This window comes from Mercenaria mercenaria, chromosome 18 (genome assembly GCF_021730395.1).
Source record: "Mercenaria mercenaria strain notata chromosome 18, MADL_Memer_1, whole genome shotgun sequence".
Lineage (NCBI taxonomy): Eukaryota > Metazoa > Mollusca > Bivalvia > Venerida > Veneridae > Mercenaria > Mercenaria mercenaria.
In genome coordinates this window covers 1,148,832-1,170,522 of record NC_069378.1, presented here as the reverse complement: position 1 = coordinate 1,170,522, position 21,691 = coordinate 1,148,832, and the positions used below count along the sequence as shown (strand labels likewise).

General features: G+C 37.4%; 1 protein-coding gene across 1 annotated transcript in view; it reads left to right on the top strand.

Annotated features, from left to right (window-relative positions):
- Window positions 1-21,691, top strand: part of LOC123539385 (uncharacterized) — an 88,979-nt gene that overhangs the window by 33,612 nt on the left and 33,676 nt on the right. Inside the window, exons 4-5 of the mRNA XM_053529492.1 lie at window positions 2,933-3,230; window positions 3,587-3,670. Coding sequence (XP_053385467.1) covers window positions 2,933-3,230; window positions 3,587-3,670 — 382 coding nt within the window. The remainder of the gene's footprint in view (window positions 1-2,932; window positions 3,231-3,586; window positions 3,671-21,691) is intronic.

The window sequence follows — 21,691 nt, the reverse complement described above, 5'->3', positions numbered from 1 at the left end:
TATTTAAATACTATTCTATTCTTCCTCTTTTTCACAACATATACAATATATAGAAGATACACACACCATGTTAAAGAAAGCAAAACCGTCGGACCACAAGTTGATTTGACATTAGTTTTTCGGAACACTATAGACTCGCATCAGTCGTTAGAGTCATTAAATGTAAAGCACTTTCCTCTCTGATACCACTTTCTGAAAAAAATTCAATACCTATTACCTCTGACTCTAACGACTGGACAAATGCGATCTGAGCTAGACAGTTTTCATCCCAGCTATAATAATCACCATCTCATTAGAGATCATTGCAAATGTGTTCATGATGTAACATAACCCTTGATTGACTCCAGTGCCCTGAATCATAGAATATCCTTTATGACCTTCACAGTCTGTATAACGAAGTGCTTGCCAATGAGTACCTTTTATCACCAGATGAATGGGAGAGGTGTTAATGAACTTTATACCTGAATAAACTTCATAAATGTATCATCTTTAATATGCAAATAAAGTAGAAATGAGTGTTTGAAACAAAAAAGTATCAATAGTTTATTATCATGTTAAATCATGTTAAATGCTTTAGATGCAGTTACAGTAATTTCCTGTAACTAGCTAATGCTTGACCTGTATGTAGAAAAAGAAAATTGAGCCGTGCCATGAGAAAACCAACATAGTGGCTTTGTGACCAGCATGGATCCAGACCAGCCTGTGCATTCGCGCAGTCTGGTCAGGATCCACGCTGTTCGCTTTTAAAGCCTATTGCAGTTAGATAGACCATTAGTGAACAGCGAGGATCCTGACCAGACTGCGCGGATGCTCAGGCTGGTCTGGATCCATGATGGTCGCAAAGCCACTATGTTGGTTTTCTCATGGCGCAGCTCAAATGATGATAACACCTAATAAATATTGATTATTAAAGGCACTGTCCTTGAGATCATACGACAACAGAAAAAAGGGAAATTTAGGTACCAGTATCACGAAATTAATGCTAATACCACTTAAGAAAGCTTTGAATTAATTACTAACAGATTTTATGTTATTGAAACACATGAGAACTAGTTGTCTTAGCTATCTTTTGCACTGGAAATTGAAAAAGCGTTTGTAACGTTTTACTGAGGTAAACTGCCTAATTATTAAATATCTACATTCAAGGGTCATTGTATACATATTCCTCCGTGGTGTATATTGTTAAAGACAGCAGGAAAATTTTCATTGCCGTGGCGGCCCGGGTTCGATTCCCGGCTCTGGCATCTTTTTTCCTTGATTGAGTAGATGAAGGATAGTTTAGAAACAAAAACTCGAATTTTAATGTCCATAGTATGTATGACCGAACTTCAAAGACCATTTTTATCCAAAATTTGTAGGTCAATGCTTTATTGAGAGAAAGTTTATTAATCAAATCACACAATCGGTCAAAACAATAACTGGCGGTTAGTCACTTTCATGATATACTTTAATCATACTTTTGAACTCTCTACATAATTTCAAGAGAGGCCTCCATAGCCGAATGGTAAAGGTTCAAAACCTCACATGACATGTTTCAAATCTTCATGCTCATAAACTGCCCGGTTGGCTTATGGAATGTCGGCGGTTGTAACCTGATGTCTGCCCATGCCTGGAGCAATGCCTAGAAGTGCACCTTGAGGGTAGCGCAGTGTGACTATACCCAAACTACGTAGTCCCCCCAAAAATACAAAAAAAACAAAAAACAAAAAACAACAACAGCAACAACAACAACAAAATAAAATGTTCAAAAATATCTATTAAAACAAATTTATTGACTACTTCATATGTCAAATTCAGAACTTGGTCAAATGTGTCTTTAATTCATACTTACGAAGTTTGTGTGAGACATTGAAAGAAGGGAGATGTTTAATTATTTACAAATATGTAATCTACCGGTATCAGATAATCAGATAATCCTTACTAAATTATAGTACACACAAGTATATTGTTCCACTGCGCATGCTTGAGTCTTTTAGTCAGTGACATACGTACGAGTTGTTACTAACTCCTACGTAGGAGATACTAAGTCCTACGTAGGAGATACTAAGTACTACGTAGGAGATACTAAGTCCTACGTAGGAGATACTAAGTCCTACGTAGGAGATACTATGTCATACGTAGGAGATACTAAGTCATACGTAGGAGATACTAAGTCCTACGTAGGAGATACTAAGTCATACGTAGGAGATACTATGTCATACGTAGGAGATACTAAGTCATACGTAGGAGATACTAAGTCCTACGTAGGAGATACTATGTCATACGTAGGAGATACTATGTCATACGTAGGAGATACTAAGTCATACGTAGGAGATACTAAGTCATACGTAGGAGATACTATGTCATACGTAGGAGATACTATGTCATACGTAGGAGATACTAAGTCATACGTAGGAGATACTATGTCATACGTAGGAGATACTAAGTCATACGTAGGAGATACTAAGTCATACGTAGGAGATACTATGTCATACGTAGGAGATACTATGTCATACGTAGGAGATACTAAGTCCTACGTAGGAGATACTAAGTCATACGTAGGAGATACTATGTCATACGTAGGAGATACTAAGTCATACGTAGGAGATACTATGTCATACGTAGGAGATACTAAGTCCTATGTAGGAGATACTAAGTCCTATGTAGGAGATACTAAGTCCTACGTAGGAGATACTAAGTCCTACGTAGGAGATACTAAGTCCTACGTAGGAGATACTAAGTCCTATGTAGGAGATACTAAGTCCTATGTAGGAGATACTAAGTCCTATGTAGGAGATACTAAGTTCTACGTAGGAGATACTAAGTCGTATGTATGACAAATTTAAATCTCTCTGCTGGCACCAGGACGCTTCCATAATATCACGCCATCCGTTTAGCAATTAATGTCATGTCAAAATTTTGTAAAGGAATGCATCTGCTTATCTTACTGTAGGTACTCAATCGACTGAATACATGCGTTCAAAATCCTGTTCAAAATCTACAACAACAATTTAATGCATACAAAAATAGTCCTCTGGATGAAGAGGCTGAAAAAAGAATAGATGGGGAAATTAAGAAGTGGCGAAAATTTGAGAAAGGCTTAGAAAGTGAAGTGCAACTTGTAATGAAAGACGTAAAAGAAGTAAAACACGAAGTTGGCAACGTAAAAGAAGAGGTACATGATGTTGCAGAAAAAGTTGATGCTGTTCAAGAAAAAATTGATGAACTGGAAAATGAAAAGAGAGCTCAAGGTAAAGCCTTATTTTTAGTATTTCTTTAAACATTTTTCAAGGTACAGTTATTTTTGTAAATCTTAATAAAGGACTTAGCAGCTGCGTTTCAGTAAAAATTATGATACATGTGAAAAACTAACGTTTAAACATTTTTGAAGTTTATCTACATCTATACTGTACGAATAAAAAATATTGAATCTATTAATACTCATTATGCTGCTTTATCACTTCCTTTATCTCTCTGTTTTACAGTACTGTTCATTTCATATTAGAATAAAAAATGTTAATCAGAAAGACCGAGATTCTGTTTCTTTCCAACCAAATGAGTAAGTTATAGTGGGTATAATAATACTACAATCTTTTGATGTTTCCAGGAGGATCAAAGAAAGCAGTTGGAAAGGCGTCGAACTTCATACAAAGATTTTTCGAGAGAAGAGACAGGCGCCGGGAAGAGAAAAGTAATTTAGCTTTAGATCATTCTATAAAATATAACTGTATCACTATATGTAGAGAGTCCTTCTGGTTTAACTTCTGACTGCAAATAAAAAAGGTCACATCATAGAAATAGAGCTCAAAAACAATGAGTTGTAAAATGCACATATCTTAGTGCATAATTTATTTACCAATCGAAAAATGAAAACGCTGCATGATTGCTCTCTATATGTATGCATACATGATCTAATACTGTAAAGAAATTATAATTTTATTCAGCATTTTTCAAGAAAGGTTTGGCCTCCATATTGAATTGCTTAAGGTCGCTGTCATCGAAACACTTGCAGCATGCAACTGTGGATTTGAATCTCTGACAGAGATATAGAGGATCTGTCTGTATGGAGACCATTGAATTAAATTCAAGTTCGTGCCCGAGGGGCAACGGTGCACTTCTTCCACCGTTGAAAGAAATCTTAAGTTAATGATATTTAAGGAATCATGAAGTCGCCATGTGTGAAATCGTAAAATTTAGGATTTCATAGGTAACAGTTTTAGATTTTATGATTCTAATTAAAAGTTAAAGAATAATGAAGCCAAAAGGTCTGAAATCATGAAGTTCATACTTTTTCATTTTACGTTTTGTGAAATTTTGAACATTGTGAAGTGTGAAGTCGTGAAATTCATGACTTCATACTTCAAGATTTCAAACTTCTTGATTTCATGTTTTATGAAATTTTATGATGTCGTGTAGTGTGTGCAGCTATTGATTTTCTGCTTTGGGAATACACGTATTATTATATTTATGATAACATTGAAGGTATAACATGTGAAACATAAGGTTCATAATTTTGTATTTCACGTGTTCACGTTTTATGACCTGATCTCAGGAAGAGTGAAATCTTGAAGTGCGTGATAAAATACTTCAAAATTTCAAACTTTCCTTATGTTTTCATAAATTTATTATCAGTTTTGTTTTATCTGTTTCGACAATTAAAATTATTATATTTCCCAAACATGTTTAGACAAACTAACAACGCCATTTGTTGTCCAATTTTTACTAGATGTTTTGCGCTTTTTTGGGCATGGCAGAAGGACCGCACAAATATAATATAACCACAATTGAATACTTCCACGATAAACATAATTATTTTGATCAGACAATTTGTTATACAGAAAGCCTTGAGTTTAAGACAGATATGTCATTAATTAAGTCTTACCTGAGGATCCATTTTTTCCTTAATTTTATTCGTCCGCGATCATTCTCAAAAAGTAAGTTAGAAGATCCTTTGGAAGCAAAGAATGCAACAGGAAAATAATAGCAGTTTGTTAATGAGAGGGAATGGTCAGTGCAACACTTAGACTGGTCCCAGTCCTTACATTTGCCAGTCATAGTCTCTTCTCATATTTTATGTTAAATTACTTCCCTTCATAGTTATAACATGGTTACCTTTTCTTGCTTGATAATACAGCCAGATATTCAAAAGGGAGCAGTCTATAAACTGGGAGCTATCTATAAATGAAAGATATCTGACAAGGAAATACATTAGTATATAAAAAAAAACTTATTATCAGACTAGTAGCTAGTCTATGCAACACTCATCACGCACCCCCCCCCCCCCGCCACCCCCCATAGCACCGGCTTAAGCGGAACTCTATTACCCGTGTACACTGAGTGGACTCTATATTTCCAAAGGACAATAAATTATAACAATACTGAATCCAAATCTTAAATCAAGTCTAGATCCATTCATGAAACACGCATCAAATTTGTTTCTTGTGGCTTTGGTCTGCTGATGCGTCAAGTGTGCTGTGCTATGTGTTGTGTGCTTGTCACCTTCATCTTTCGGCCTCCGCCGCTGGGTAGCCTTCTGAAGAACAAGAAGCCGAGTGCGTAGGTCTTCCCTGCCAGTACATAGCCTCTCTGCAGACAAGCGCTTTTGAAGTACCTCCCAGTTGGCGCCACACGGCAACTGAACACGTTGCGGCCTCAGACAGAACTGCATAGGACTCACCCTGATGCCTATGAACAGGATGAGTAGCCACTGTGTTCCCAGGGTAGGGTATGAAATCGATCGGAACTAAGGGTGAGGTAACCCCGACAGATACCTAGAGAGGTGACGACAAAGGTGCTGGGCAATTGGCACTCTCTTAACCAACCACGGCACCATGCAATATCGCTATACCTACACGGCCATCCGGTATTCAACATTTTTGGTGCTAAATCTCTGAGGTTCCTCGAGGCAGATTCAGTGCCGGGCTCAGAGCTTCGACAGAGTCCACCCACAGCTACTGGGAGTCGCTCTTTCAGTCCATAATATGCAAAGAATAGGAGAAACATGCCAAGGAGAAGAACCAATCCGTATCAGCATTTCAGGTTGATGCATTGGAATGTGGAGGGTGTCTTCAACAAGAAAGACATCAATGTCTGCTGCATTCAGGAAACTCACCTACAACCAGAGGAATCCTCCAAAGTTAGAGGATACCAGTGTTTTCACTGTGACATAATTGTCAGACGAAAAGGAGGCATCATGACTTTGGTCAGGAACAACATCAGTGCTGCAAGACCAACATGCATATGAATTATACTCCGAGTTCCGAGGTCTGTCAATTGACAAAGTTACACATGATAAAACTTGGTTTATCATTATAGGACACTTTAACTCACAAAGCTGGGGATTTGACCATCTGGATAAACGTGGGGAAAACGTGAAGCCCTGGCAAGATGTTAACAAGCTTAACCTCGTTAACAAGCAAGAGGATCCACAAACTCTTTACTCCAGAAGCAGGCAAACAACATCAATCCCTGATCTTGCTTTATGTACTGATGACATACATGGCCATGTCAAGCGAGAGGTCGATGAGCAACTAAGAGGTAGCAACCATTGCCCAGGCCATCTTACTATGGACAATATAGCCTCTATTTCACCTGATATTCCAAGAAGGAACTACAAGAAGGCCAGATGGACCTTTTACCAAAGTCTGAGTGATGAGCTCTGCAAAGACAACAGTGGAAGGTAGAGACATCAACCGGGTTGTCAAAACGATTCAATGCAAATAAACTTAAGGCTGTTTATAGCGCCATTCCAAGGGGAGCAAGAAAGGACAATAAGCCCTGTTGGAGAGATGAGTTGGGAAATCTACAGGCAAAGCTATCAGAAGCCAGGGAAGAAGCAGAATACAATCCCCTAATTATTTAAGGACAAACGGGATGCATAGAGGAAGAGCCGGGGAAACAAAACATCCTCGCTCAAAAAAGAGCGAGATAACCAAAAGCTGTAGAAATTGATGAGATAGCTGAAAGATGAAGACACAGGAAGGGGCTCAGTAAATTTAGAAGAGAATGGTGAACTGTTGACAGGTAAACAAGCGGCAAAGTTTTGCTTTCAACTACAGAGGTGTTTCAGATATCCCCATCAACAGGGAATGGCAAAGTATTTATTTATTTATTTATTTATCTATTTGGGTTTTACGGCGCACCAACACAGTATAGGTTATATGGCGCCAAACAGGACTACAAATTTTGGTCCCACATCTCATTTACATCGAAATAAAAACATGAGGTATGGAATCAAAATTTGCATACCTGCTGGAATCACAGAGTTACTGCAAAACCAAGTGTTAAGACCCTATTAGTCGCCTCTTACGATCATGCAAGGATAAGGCAGTGGTTCCAATTCTTTTCTTACACAGATTGTTCAAAAACCACATGGGGCTTGGAAACGGCAAAGAGAAGCCCGAAGAGAATAAAGGGAAAGGCAGACAAGTCAAGTGACATCATAATGCATGAAACAGAGTTTTAAACTACAAGAGCTGCAGAGAGCTCTTAGGCAGTGGAAGACAAAGAAGTATCTCTCCTGGACAAAATGGATTCACAAATGAAATGCTGACCAATCTAGGAACTGCAGCAAATTGCAGACTCCTGGAAATAACTACAGCTGGACACAAGGACTGCTTTCACAGATATGGAAAGAGGTAGCCGTAATCCCCATCCATAAGAAAGGGAAGGATCCAAAGACGATTGCAAACTATCGGCCATGCAACCATAACCAACTGTGTTGGAAAGACCATGGAGAGGATTGTGAATGCACACCCGAAGTGGTACATGGAGACTAACAACCTACTCGCAACGCAACAGTTTCAGTGGCTTCAGACGATTCTGCTCAACTGAGGACCAGACAACTTATCTAGCGCAAGAGATAGAGGACGCCTTCCAAGAGCAGAAAGTCGTGCTTACAGCATGGATTGATCTGCAACGAGCGTTTGGCAAAGTTTGGACTGATTGACTCCTCGTCAAACTGATGGCGACTGCAGTAGGAGGTCACATGCTGAGGTGGATAAAGTCATACCTCTACAACAGGAGAGTAGGAGGTCACATGCTGAGATGGATTTAGTCATACCTCTACAACAGGAGAGCAAGATTCAGCTTAGAACATGCCAGAAGTAGGAAGTTCATGTTGCGTCATGGTGTCCTGCAAGGCGGAGTCCTATCTCCTACACTCTTCTTTGTTTTCATCAATGGTCTCCAAAAGGCGTTAAAGTTGCACTCTACGCTGACGACCTGGTAATAGTGTAAGGAAGAAGATGTCGGAACAACCACACACAGGGTGCAGGAAGCCATCAACAAGCTTTCAGCTGTGCTGAAAATTGGTGTCTCGATCAATACAGATGAATCGTCCACCACACTATTCTTACTGTCGTCAAAGCAGAGGGCGGGTAAACTAAAGATGGGAAACACTTTGCTGACTGAAGTAGACGAGGTAAAATACCTTCGAGTGACCTTTCAAAAACGGTTAACCTGGAGGCCCCACATTAGTCAAGCAGAAGGGAAGGCCCTTAGGATGCTTGCAATGATGCGCAAACTTGCTGAAACCATGTGGGAAAGTACTCAATACAGTATACCAGAGAACAGTGAGACCCCCTTTAGAGTATAGCTAGACTGCCTGGTCCACTACTGCCAAAACTAACACACAGACCCTGGACAAAACCAAGCATTGCGGATCATGACAGATGCTGCAAAATCTCTTTTATGGAGACGCTAACAGGTGCAGAGCCGTTTCAAGACAGGAGACATGCAAAGGTCCTGCTTCAAGCAGAGAAGTTCAGTTTTTTCAAAACCATCCCATGAAAGCCAAGTTAGATGCTATAACAAAAATCGGCTCAAACGTAGCAGCTTCGATCACGAGGCAAAGAAACTCAATCGATAGTTGAACATACTAACGACCATGAACTCATGTCTATACAGATATATCAGCCACATGCGCCGTCAAAGATAGAGAAGCAGGAGTTTTCATTCAATATCCATCTGGCAAGAGAAAAACACTACATGCAGCCAAAAGAAAACACTGCTGCACTCACAAGGCAGGGACTGAAATTCTAATGAAGGCCTTCTAAATGGTTGAAGACTCAGTAGAAGAAAGCTCTTCAGTCGCCTTTCTCACAGATGCACTGTCTGATCAACAATAAAGCTCTGCAGCAAGGACTTGCAGGTAATGTAGAGGTAGACCAACTGGCGAAGCTAGGAGCTCAAGTCAGAACTACCAACAAAATCTGCGAGCTACAAGGAAAAAGTGACCATCATCAAAGCACTAACGAGACCAAAGATAGAGGAAGATAATTTCACCTCCTCGATTGGTCTGAACAACTGATGCTGGTCAGGCTTCGCTCATGGCACAGAGCACAACAAACTCAATTCTCACATGTACAAGGCATACAGACTGGCACCATCGCAAACTTGTCCATGTGGTGAAGATTGTTTTGTTTGTTTTTGGTTTTAACGCCGTTTTTCAACATTATTTCAGTCATTATAACGGCGGGCAGTTAACCTAACTAGTGTTCCTGGATTCTGTACCAGTACAAACCTGTTCTCCGCAAGTAACTGCCAACTTTCACACATGAGGTGGAGGACTAACGATTTCAGACACAATGCCGTTTATCAAATAGTCACGGAGAGCATACGCCTCGCCCGAGGATCGAACTTGCGACCCCGCGATCCGTAGATCAACGCTCTTACCTAATGAGCTAAGCGGGCGGGCTCCATATGGTGAAGATGATTAGACTGCAGAGTATATACTTCAGAGATGTAAAAGGCATAACCAGGAGCGAGCTGCGACTTGGCTGATAGATAACTCAATCCATCAAAAACTGCATGGAGGCATTGAGGATCTGCGGCAAACCACAAGTTTCATCGAGGCTACTGGTCTGAAAGTGTAGTTGCAACAAATAAAAAGTTTCCTTTAAAAATGTCATAATTTCTTACATTCTTCCTATCAGCAGATTTTTCTTCCAATAGCTGTAATAAATGTTTTTCTCCGACTTAACATGACATGTATTTTATAATTTTAACAGAACAACGCAGAACATGAAATTGTAGAATTAAAATAGCAAAATAAAAGAAATGTGAATGTAGAACACCTCCTTCCCACTCCCTATTAAATTGGACCATTGCAGTAACCCTCCAACCACCTTTCCCCATGCCAACCCGTATTATAAAGTTTTTGTTGTTTTTTTTTTGTGTGTTTTTGTGTTGTTGTTTGTTTTTTTTTGTTTTAGTTTTTTGGGTTTTTTTTTAAATAAAGTTGCGTAATCAACAAATACTGTAATAGACAAGAGGGCCATGAAGGCCCTGTATCGCTCACCTGACATATTGACCTGAAGATCATCAAGATTAACATTCTGACCAAGTTTCATTAAGATATGGTCATAAATGTGGCCTCTAAAGTGTTAACTAGCTTTTCCTTTGATTTGACCCTGTGACCTAGTTTTTGATCCACCATGACCCAGATTCGAACTTGACCTAAAGATCATCAAGTTTAACATTCTGACTAAGTTTCATGAAGATACAGTCATAAATGTCGCCTCTAGAGTGTCAACAAGCTTTTCCTTTGATTTGACCTAGTGGCCAGGTTTTTGGCTCCAGCTAACCCAGATTTAAACTTAACCTAAAGATCATCAAGATTAACATTCTGACCAAGTTTCATTAAGATATGGTCATAAATGTGGTCTCTACAGTGTTAACTAGCTTTTCCTTTGATTTAACCGGGTGACCTAGTTTTTAATTTTACATAACCCAGATTCAAACTGGACCTTGAGATCATCAATATTAACATTCTGACCAAGTTTCATGAAGCTATATTTATAAATGCGGCCTCTACAGTGTTAATAAGCTTTTCCTTTGATTTGACCTGGTGACCTAGTTTTTAACCTCAGATAACCCAATATCAAACTCCTCTAAGACTTTATTAAGGATAACATTCTGACCAAGTTTCTTTAAGATTGGGCTAAAATTGTGACCTCTAGAGCGTTAACAAGTTTTTCCTTTGATTTGACCTGGTGACCTAGTTTTTTATTCCAGGTGACCCAGTATCAAACCCTTTTAAGACTTTATTAAGGGTAACATTCTGACCAAGTTTCATTAAGATTGGGCTAAAATTGTGACCTCTAGAGTGTTAACAAGCTTTTCCTTTAATTTGACCTGGTGACCTAGTTTTTTACCTCAGATAACCCAATATCAAACTTGTCCAAGATTTTATTAAGGGTAACATTCTGACTAAGTTTCATTAAGATTGAGCCAAAAATGTGAACTCTAGAATGTTAACAGTCAAATTGTTGACGACGGACAGACGGACGGACGACGACGTACACCGGACACAGGGTGATCACTAAAGCTCACCTTTGAGCACTTCGTGCTCAGGTGAGCTAAAAATAACAACAGATGGTAATTGATCGCGGCCGATGAGGCCGCGATCATATTGAATAGGTCAAGTATTTGCACGCTGGGGAAAATATTTCATGATGGACCTGTCAATTCTTTACTTTATGGGTGAAACAGGTCTCATAAGCGTAAATACGACTAGCTTCTACTGATTATAAAAACATACCGTACGATTTGTTGTGAATTAACTGTTGTTGTACTTTTAGTAGTTCAACCGCCACCCGTGTTTAAGAGCAACATTTAAAAAACACGTTTTTTTCATCCTCAAGTAATAAGTAAGTAGACTCGCCCAGTTTAATCAATCTAGACGCATAATCTAACTATACGAGCGTCTATTTCACCCGATTTACATTCGGAACATTTTCACGCGTTTCGGGCTTTATCGTATGTTTAACATGGGATTTTTGAACCGTCCAAGATGTTGGAAATGTTTGTCTCATTGTTTATTTTTTTTTAATAAAACTGTTACTGCTTTCATTGTTTACCACCTTTTTTCTACCCTTGCCCGAAAAAAACAGTAATGAGTTTGTACACTGTTCAGACAATTGTGCTCTGTTGAAATTTAACCAAACACAAGTTTACCTGCATAAACAGAAAGCATGATATGTCACCATGCGCGGATCCAGAGTGGGGGTACCGGGGGTCCGGACACCCTCTGGAAAATCTTTAAAAAAGGAAAGAAGACAAGAAGGAAAGAAAATGTTTTTCGCAAAAGGCAACATTAGGACTGCATGTAAAGTATATGCGGCTGCTGCTACATACGACCCCGACATAATTCATATTATTTATCTAAAAGAAACTAAGAATTTTACCTTCAAGAAAGCTTGATTTTATCATTTTCCCAAATTTAACAGGTTAGTCCATAAAACTGTCCCAGAATGCAAAAAATGAACTGCTAAATTTCAAAATGTCCAGGGGCGGGGGGGGGGGCAAGGGGATCGGCCCCCCTCTGAGAAAATTGGCTGTGTCCGTGCATGGTCACTATACCTGTCCAGTACTGGACATTACGGTAAACGCTTCTTTCCTGCACAAATGACAATTTCGCAACTTCTGTCCGGTTTGTACAAATTTCTGGCCGCGATAAACCATTTGACTTGTTATATATTTGTATACGAACTGATAACTGACCTGATAAAAATCAAAGAAAGGGGCATGGAGGGGATTGTGCCTGCCTTTGTTTGTGTAGGTGTGTACACCAGTCGGGATTAATACCTTGTCAAATATCTTTCTTTCTTTTTTTCGAATGAAATATTTAATATTTACTTCAACCACATGTGATCAAACTTTTCATTTTTAAGTGATATAACCATGTACGTTGTCATTCTTTCAGATCATGTTAAGAAAAAGTCCATCAAAAGTTTTAAAATACTAGTATGTCATTAGCTAAGAAAAAGTAGAGCTATTGTACTCGCCCCGGTGTCGGCGTCGACGTCGCCGGTGGTTAAGGTTTTTGATAATGTCAAATATCTCTGTTACTATCAAAGCTATTGACTTGAAACTTAAAATAGTTATTTACTCTCAAAGTCTACACCAGGAGAAACTCTAGTTTGAATTTTGACATAATTATGCCCTTTTTTAACTTAGAATTTTTGGTTAAAGTTTTTAATAAAGTCAAATATCTCTGTTACTGTTTAAGCTATTGACTTGAAACTTAAAATAATCATTTACCAGCAAGGTCTACACCAGGAGAAACAATCACCATAACTCTGATTTGAATTTGGACAAAATTATGCCCCTTTTAGGTTAGAATTTTTTGTTTCAATTTTTGATAAAGTCAAATATATCTTTTATTGTTTAAAGCTTTTGACTTGAAACTCAGAATAGTTATTTACTATCGAAGTCTACACCAGGAGACACAATTCTCATAACTCTGATTTGAATTTTGACAGAGTTATGTCCCATTTTAACTTGAATGTTTTTACTGGCAAAGCTCTAATTCAGAGTCGAGCACTGAGAAAAGTCGAGCGCGCTGTCTTAAAGCTCTTGTTTTAATCAAAGAGCTATAAAAAATAAATAGATTGGCAACTTGAAAGGCATATAGAGCAAATCTCGCCAACATCCCGTGATAACGGAATGAGATCTCGTTTACTGGAAGTGGCGCTTTCTCCACGCGCCATTTTGTATGCGAAAGCAATTATTCACCGGTAAAATAATTATCACCGTATGACCACGCTTCTTTCGATGGCAAAAAAGAACGTGTACTTCGTGTCTTAAGACAATTTCACATTAAACTAATATTGTTTTAGAAGCTAACATGTATTTTAAATGTAGTTATAAAGGTACAAATTGTAACTCCATGCTCGCCGATGTTTGGCTAAGATATCGCTGAATCACGCTCTGACACGAGCTCACGCGAGATTACAGCCAGTTGCCGTCCTGTGTATTTTATACTTCTTTGTTTTAATTTCATATTTTAAACTGCTCAAATGAAAGACAAATATTGCCAAAGAATAGTTTGCTGTCTGTTTATTATGAATCACTTCATAGGAGTTATAAAGCGGATTTGTCAAAGCAAGGAAGATGTGGATCTGTAAAGGATTACTCAGTGATATATTTCTTTTCCATACGTTCATAATTACAGACTCTTATTTACCAAATTGATTGAGACTGGTATTACTTTAACGTAGTTTACATTCTGCAACTACAATAAAAGTTCCATTCGCGTAAATTAATTCGGGGTCAGAACAGTTGTAAATGTAAGCGTAATTGATTGTTAATGCTTATCAAGGAAAAACTTTATTTTATAATGTAATGAACAAGTAGGCCTACAATGTTGTATTGATGAATCTGAGTAGCAGCCAGTTTATATGTGGCTTTATTAATTAATTTTGTAATTGTTATTGTTGTCAAAAATTATAACGGAAGTGCCTCACAACTGAAAGTGGAAATGTCTATGGAAATTTCCATACAAATTCATAATTTTCAGATATATTGTAAAACACATTTTCTGAAAAGGATTCATAATTTGATAAGAAATTATAAATATTTATAGTTTTTTACAATTAAATATACACGATCTGACACCTATGTTACCTCCCGTCGTATGATAAGAGTTACCATTCCTCCAGCGCAGTAATACTTTTTCAAGTGAATCGCCGAAACGGAAGGCTGAACACCACTAAATCCGGCTGTTCTTTATTTAATATAAAATCCACTTACTTTATAATGGTTTTCCGATATTTTCTGGAATATCAGATTTTCAAAGACATATATTCCCGTAACGATCTATATTGTTCCTTACGAAAAGGTGGGCGGGGGTTAACTTTTGTGTAAGAAAACTACAGTTCGGTGAATACAACCCGCTGAATTTACTACTTTTCGCTTCTTTTAATTTATCTTTTCGAGTCATTGATTTCTTTTCCTAGCATGCGATAGCAACATGCCGATTTCGAGAATGCAAAGTGACACATACTGAAACGCGGTAGTGCAAAAGTAAACACGTTGTTGTTGAGAAAAGATACTCTGAAAGGGACAAAAAATCCCTAAAAAATCGTAAAATCCCTTCATCTATTTGATACCAATGCTTTTCTATTTTTCTTTCTCACTATATTTTCTCTATTCCATCACGATCACACCTGTCTCGTTTTCTCAGCCCAAAACTTGCTGAAATTTCCTTCTCACGCATCATAGTATTCCCCGGGTTTTTAGTTGTAATGCTTATGGCGGCTTCTCATCTTCTATGTTTGGACTTTTTATTACCAGTTACATGAATAACAAAATCTCAAAGAAGGCCGTCATGCATTCATATAGTTTCCCAAAGGGCACTTCCCAATGTTTATGCATATCTTGTTTTTGATGCATTTTCTAGTTTACCTGAAAATTTTGTTCTCACTTTACCGTATATAATATATTTTCAAAAGCAGAAACACAACAAGCGTCACCTAAGAAAAGTCCTGTGTACACTAAGATTTTTTTACTAACCTTCGTTTTACACAATTCCTTCTCAAGGTTTTGTTTGTAGTAAACTTTTACACATGGTTATCTCTACTTCTGCTAACCGCTGGGGATGTTCATCAAATCCAGGTCCAAGTTCCTCTACTCCCTCGGTGTCCTTTTCCCCATCAACAGAAATGATAAACATTCCAATCATCTCTCTTTTATCCACCTCAATGTTCAAATATACACACAAACTTGATATCCTTTACACAGAACTATGTGACTTTGACATTCTCGCCTTTTCGGAACTTGCTTAACAATTCTGTTCCTACAGAAGATCTGCTATTATCATCTTTTCAACGCCCGAACGCAGAGATCGGGTGGTGATACCCCGGGGGTGTTATCTTGTATTTAAAGACAGCTTCACTATCGGGGGAGGCCTTGATTTAGAGTTGAATCGTTTGGAATGTATATGGGTGGAAATAACGTTACACAGTAACAGACATATTCTGTTCGGAGTGTTTTATCGTCCCTCCAATTCTGATACTATTACAACAATCTTGTTGAGGATTCTATCGGTCTTGCAATTGATACAAATATATCTGATGTCATAATAACCGGTGACTTCAACTACAATGTATTCAGTCCGATAACAAATCGCAAAATTACTTCAATCACACAACAATTTAATCTTGAGCAACTAATTGATCAGCCAACTCATTTTACCGAACACTCCGAATCTTTGATTGATCTTATTTTTGTTTCCAACAAGAACAACGTTCTCTATTCTGGTGTTGGTGAACACTTTCTTGACCAAGAACAAAGATATCACACTCCTGTATTTGGACTTCTTAAATTTCAAAAACCAAAACGCCACTGCTTTGATAGACTTATTTGGGAATACGACCGCGGTGACTATGATAGTTTGAGAGATCTGTCAAAATCATCCATGGGATAACTACATTGATGTAGATATCAACACATATGCCAATAAAGTAATAACAACTAATATCTGACCTTGCAAAACAGACATCCTAACAAGACTATTAAAGTAAGACCCCTTGATGTACCTTGGATGACAAATGACATTCGAAGAAATATACGTAAACGCAAACGTTTATACAGAAAGGCCAGAATAACATCAACACAACACTACTCTGGCAAAAATTTAGAACAGTTCGAAACGAAACAATCCTATTGATACGCGAGGCCAAATCAAATTATTTTCTTAAACTTTCTGACAAACTCAAACGCGGTTCTCTATCGTCCAAGGATTGGGGAAAACTTTTAAAACCCTTTTATTTCTAACCAATAAATAAACTTTCCCCCCCTTTCAAGACTTTAAACACCACCCAAAATAACATACTCTGACCTTATAAGGCTAATCTTCTTAACGACTACTTTGTTCAGCAAAAAAAATTTGACGACGACAATAGAAAAGCACCTGACCTTGCCCCCCCCAAACTCCTTTCCTTTCTATCTAATCTAAAATTCACCCCGTGAAGTTAAATGCCCCCTCAAATCTTTAAAATTGAAAAAGCACGGGCCAATGGTATCAGTAACAGCCTCCTACAAAAATTTTTCCATACTCTCCTTCCCCCTTTGTAATTATTCAATGCTTTTTACAATCTTTTACAATTTCCCGCAGTTTGGAAAGGGCCCATGACCTATTCACAAAAAGGCGTGCTCATTTCCCAAAGAAATTTAAGGGCCAAATTTCCTTTTAAAACAAAAACGAAAGGTGTTCAACTCTGGTTTTTAAGCCGTCTTTAATCATCTTCAGAATCAACTTTCAAACTACAGCCGCCCGTTTCATTCCGGTGACCTAGTCTCAACTGGTCCCCCTTTACAAACACTTTGCAAAGCTCTTGAGAGGGGCGGGAAAGTTCTGTCTTTTTCTTTGACAAAAGAAAACCCTTTGAAAAAGTATGGACAAAGGTTTTTTTACCCAAAACTAAATATCAGTATTACTGCCCTTTTTGCTCTTTTGGTTTCAATTTCTTCAGATGGGCAAAAAGGGGTTATACTCCCCCCTCATCATCATGGGCTACATTAAACAGGGTTCCCCAGGGGTCAATTTTGGGGACCTCTGCTATTTCTTATTTTTAAATTAAGATATTGAACAAGAAAAAATCTTTATAAATCCCCTTCGCATCACTAGCCCATGTAATATAGAACACCTGATTCAGCCGCAACTCTCCCCATCAGATACCAGAAAATCTCGTCGTGGCCAAAAAGGGTTGAACTTTCAATCCATCAAAATCGAATCTCTTTTTGTAACCAAAAACGTACCGGTCCGCAACATCCGCCTTAAAAATTGTTCAATCAAGAAATACCTGGGGTCCTTGAGCAAAAACCCCTTTGGGTTTTTTTCTTTCTGTTTTTGTACGGCATAAACATTCAACTACATCACCCAAAAAACATGGAAAAATGTTAAAATCATGCGTATTAAAATACCCCCACTAAACCGAAACCCCAAAGTTTTTTATACATCTTTTTTTCGGGGCCCAAAAATTTTGAGTTTCTGACGTTGTTTGGAGCAAATTTTGCCCAGTAGAAATTGATCAACTTGACAAAAATTTAAAAAGAGTGTGCACGTATTGCTTTTGGGGCAAAAAAACCCTCTCTTTGGAAAACTACACCAAAATCAATTGGGAAACCCCCATCGGAAAGAAGAAACAAGCACAACCGTTATATTCTATAAAAAGCAGGCAAAACAAAAACCCGAAATCCCATCTTGTTCCCGACGCTGGGAACCCCCGATACTCCAAGAAAACCCGATGAATACATAATATCATGCCAAATCTGCTTTAATTTCAACTCCTTTTTACCCTTTATCATTCGTGATTGGAAACCAACTACCCAAAAAACTTCGCAACTGCTCAAATTTTTCACCTTTAAAAGTCAAATTTACAAGACCCAAAAAAAAACCCACGTATTAACGTTGGGACAGAAAAATCCAAAAATTTTTCACCCACTTTTGCACTAAAGCATTTCCCTCAACCCCCCATTTTTTAAAAAAATTTCTCCGCTCCCTTTTTGCCGTGTGGAAAATTGAAACAAACTTCCCCTTTCCTGTTCGAATGTGATTAAAAAAAAAAAGTGCTTTCCGTAACGTCCCCTTTCACTTAAACTACAAAACTTGAGATTGATCTCAACACATTCTCTTTTAACCCATTCCTTTCAAAAAGGATAAACTATAAAATTTTCCCCAGTTCAAATTCATCTAGGTAAGAATTTTTGTATCCTTTCCTTTCTTCCAGACAAAACCGCCCCCCCCCCCCCCCCCCCCCGCCCCCTCTATCTTTTTGGCCCTTTTCTTTTTGATTACTTTTGTCTTTAGACTTACGTTGTTTATTTCTATTTTAAATTTTCATTACTTTACACTATACGATACTTGTATCACGACCTATTTCCCCCCACGAGTATAAAATGATATAATGCTCTTTTGTGTTTACATACAAACTTTATTGTCCGCCTAAGGAGAAGAATTCTATAAGACATGTCTTTCATTCTTATCCTTTCCTTAGTATCATGTTAACTTGTTGTTGTAAATATACAAATCTATGTTATGTACTCTTGGGAATAAATATGTTTAAACTAAAGGGACAAAAACACTATTTATATTTTGACTACTTGCGAAAGACTAAAAGAGGCTTCCTAAATTTCATTTTGTTTAGTTCTGCCCATTGTTTTCTCGTTTGGGGCAAACCCTTTATTTTATCTGGGGACCAAACGCCGCTCTTCGTGGAATTACACGCCTCAACACGTGTATCATTGAAGGTTCCATGTTCACCGCCGTTTGAAAACATCTGCGGATGTCTCTTAATTGCTTTTTGTACTTTTAGCATGTGTAAATGTTGAGTTCTGCTCAACCCGGGGCTAGAGGGCGTGGACGGTATCATGCATTTCCACTACCGTCCATGAACAGGCTCAATCAAACCGAGCCTGCAACATTTTCGTTTTTGTTGTGTTAAGCGACCTGTTTCCACTTTTTTATTTTACATTTGTTTTGGTTGTGATCAGCTTGGAAAAATAAAAACCATGTAAATAAACTAAAATTAAACTTCTTTTTTCAAGATCAATTTCAAGTAATCGACGTTATGTATTTAACCCACCAGACTAGTGTAGCATTTTTGATAACTGTACTAAGGTATTCATTTTGTAGAATGTCATGTCATGCCCTTGCAATGCTAATTCCACTCGGACTTTTTGTGTTTACATTTTGATCAATGAGAAAGATGGCGTCGACCCAAAGTTGATATTGTAGTGTTTAACTTTTGCCTGTTTAAGCAAACCTGGCACGTTAGAAAGAAAAACGCAGAACTACAACATTATTTGGAACAATGGTATTATACAAAACCTGTTTATTTATTTTTCTTTATACAAAAGCTTAATGTGTTGGTTTGTACGTACTTTCATGAAGATTTTTGATTTCTTATTACCTTATTACATTCATAGTACCTCATCCTTATTCACAAAGTACTGAATATTACAGGTGTCCTCATGTCTATACGTAGTGCGCAAGTAGCAATATGCTTCTCCTTAAATAGAATACCACTGAAGGTCGAAAACCCCGTTTTTTACACAGCTGTTTAAAAATTAGAGAAAACGCGTTATCATGCAGACACGAGCATCCCGACATGTTCATTTTATGATTATATTAGAACGTTAACCAACACACTAACATAAGAATCTACTACGCAGATGTCTATGAATAACAGTGAAGCCGAAATACACAGAAAATTGTTTTTTTTTTTTTTTTTTGTTGTTTTTTTTTTTCAATATAAAATACCTTTCGAAGGTATAGCGTACTTCAAACCGGAATAAGACAGAGAAAGGCAGCAGCTAAAACATTAAAATACAGAAAATACCAAAAAATGACCTGATAATCAATGTCTTATATGAACTGACTGAGTAGGACTTATGGTAGTCTTACTCATTAGGATGGCTTTTCATGATTCTGATAGTTTATCGTTGCCATCCCTCTAACGTTATCGCACTGTCCCTAAACATCCTTTCTTTTGGACTTGCCATATGGACGAAGCTAAAACTTTCCATATATTTTTTTTTCTGAATTCATGAAAAGAATTATAATAATATTGTAAAAATAGTTTATGCAGTGTTTGCGTAGTGTTATGTTATGAGATATTTGTCATGATCATGATATCTTAAGATTGATAAAGCAAACTTTGTTTCGAAATGTATCTTTTTTTCAAGTTGAATTTGTATGCCAAGATATACTATCAGAATTATATTACTGTATATACCTTGATGATATCTTCTCATAGTGATTGTCACACTTCAGTATCACACCGTGGTATAGACCTTTTTACTCCGTACTAATTCCTTAGCAACGGGAAACAATTTTCGCGCATGCGCACTCAACGTAGGGCAAAATACATGACTGCAGGTTATAACACACTAAATAGCCACCACTATATATTCTATATAAAATGACAAGTTTTCACAATGCTGCAATACACACCTAGACCCATTTTAAATTTCTTTAGCTTACATTTTCTTGTAGATCAACATTAATACTGTAAAAATATCCAAAGAAAAGTAGGGGTCATGTTTGATGCAAGAAAAATATTTCTGGTCAAACGGACACACCGTAATTTTCACACTGAAATGACAATCACAATTTAGGGTAGGGGTGTATGAATAAATTTCACATGTTAAATCAGTTTGGAGTCTTTTTTCAACATGCAAATGCTACCAGTATGTCAAGTATAGGCATGCAATATGATTTCAACCAATATATAGCAATGATTTTAAGGAAAATCCTTCTTACAGCAAAAAAAACTGAGAACTATTTGAATCCGCCATTATGCGACTACCAGGTGCTCAGGCTATTTAGTGTCTGTATGCCTATAAGGAAATATGATTATTTTTTTTCAGCTTTTTTGCTCTCTATGTGAAGTTTCATCTATATTCAGCTTATAAAACAAGTTTCAGCCCAAACAAACCAGTAGTTTTCTCAAAATCACTATTTTTGTACAGCCATCATTTTGTCCAAAGACTGCGGTTTAAGCCGTTAAATTTGGCTGAATCACATATAGTCATTAAACGCTGTTTTTTTTTTCAAAAAACCCGTAAGATATTACATCAAATATACCATCAGCAAGTGCGGAATAGACAACCACACTGAAAAAAACTTATAATTATGCAACTGTGATAAAATATAGAACAAAATTAGTGTTTAGTGAAATTTTTTTTGTTAAAAAAAAGCTTATTTTTCAGTAAAAAATGGGAAAATTGTCTTTTTTTCATCTCAAATGCAACAATACTGCATATTTTTGCATTCTATAGCTAAAGTCATATCTCATGGCCATGGTATTTAAGTTCTCTCCAACTATTCATGTCAAAATGTAACTAAAAAGGTGTTGATACTGCACACCTGGTCTCTGCTCAAATGGAATGAAATGGTATCTAAGGATATTACTAAAGATCTTCA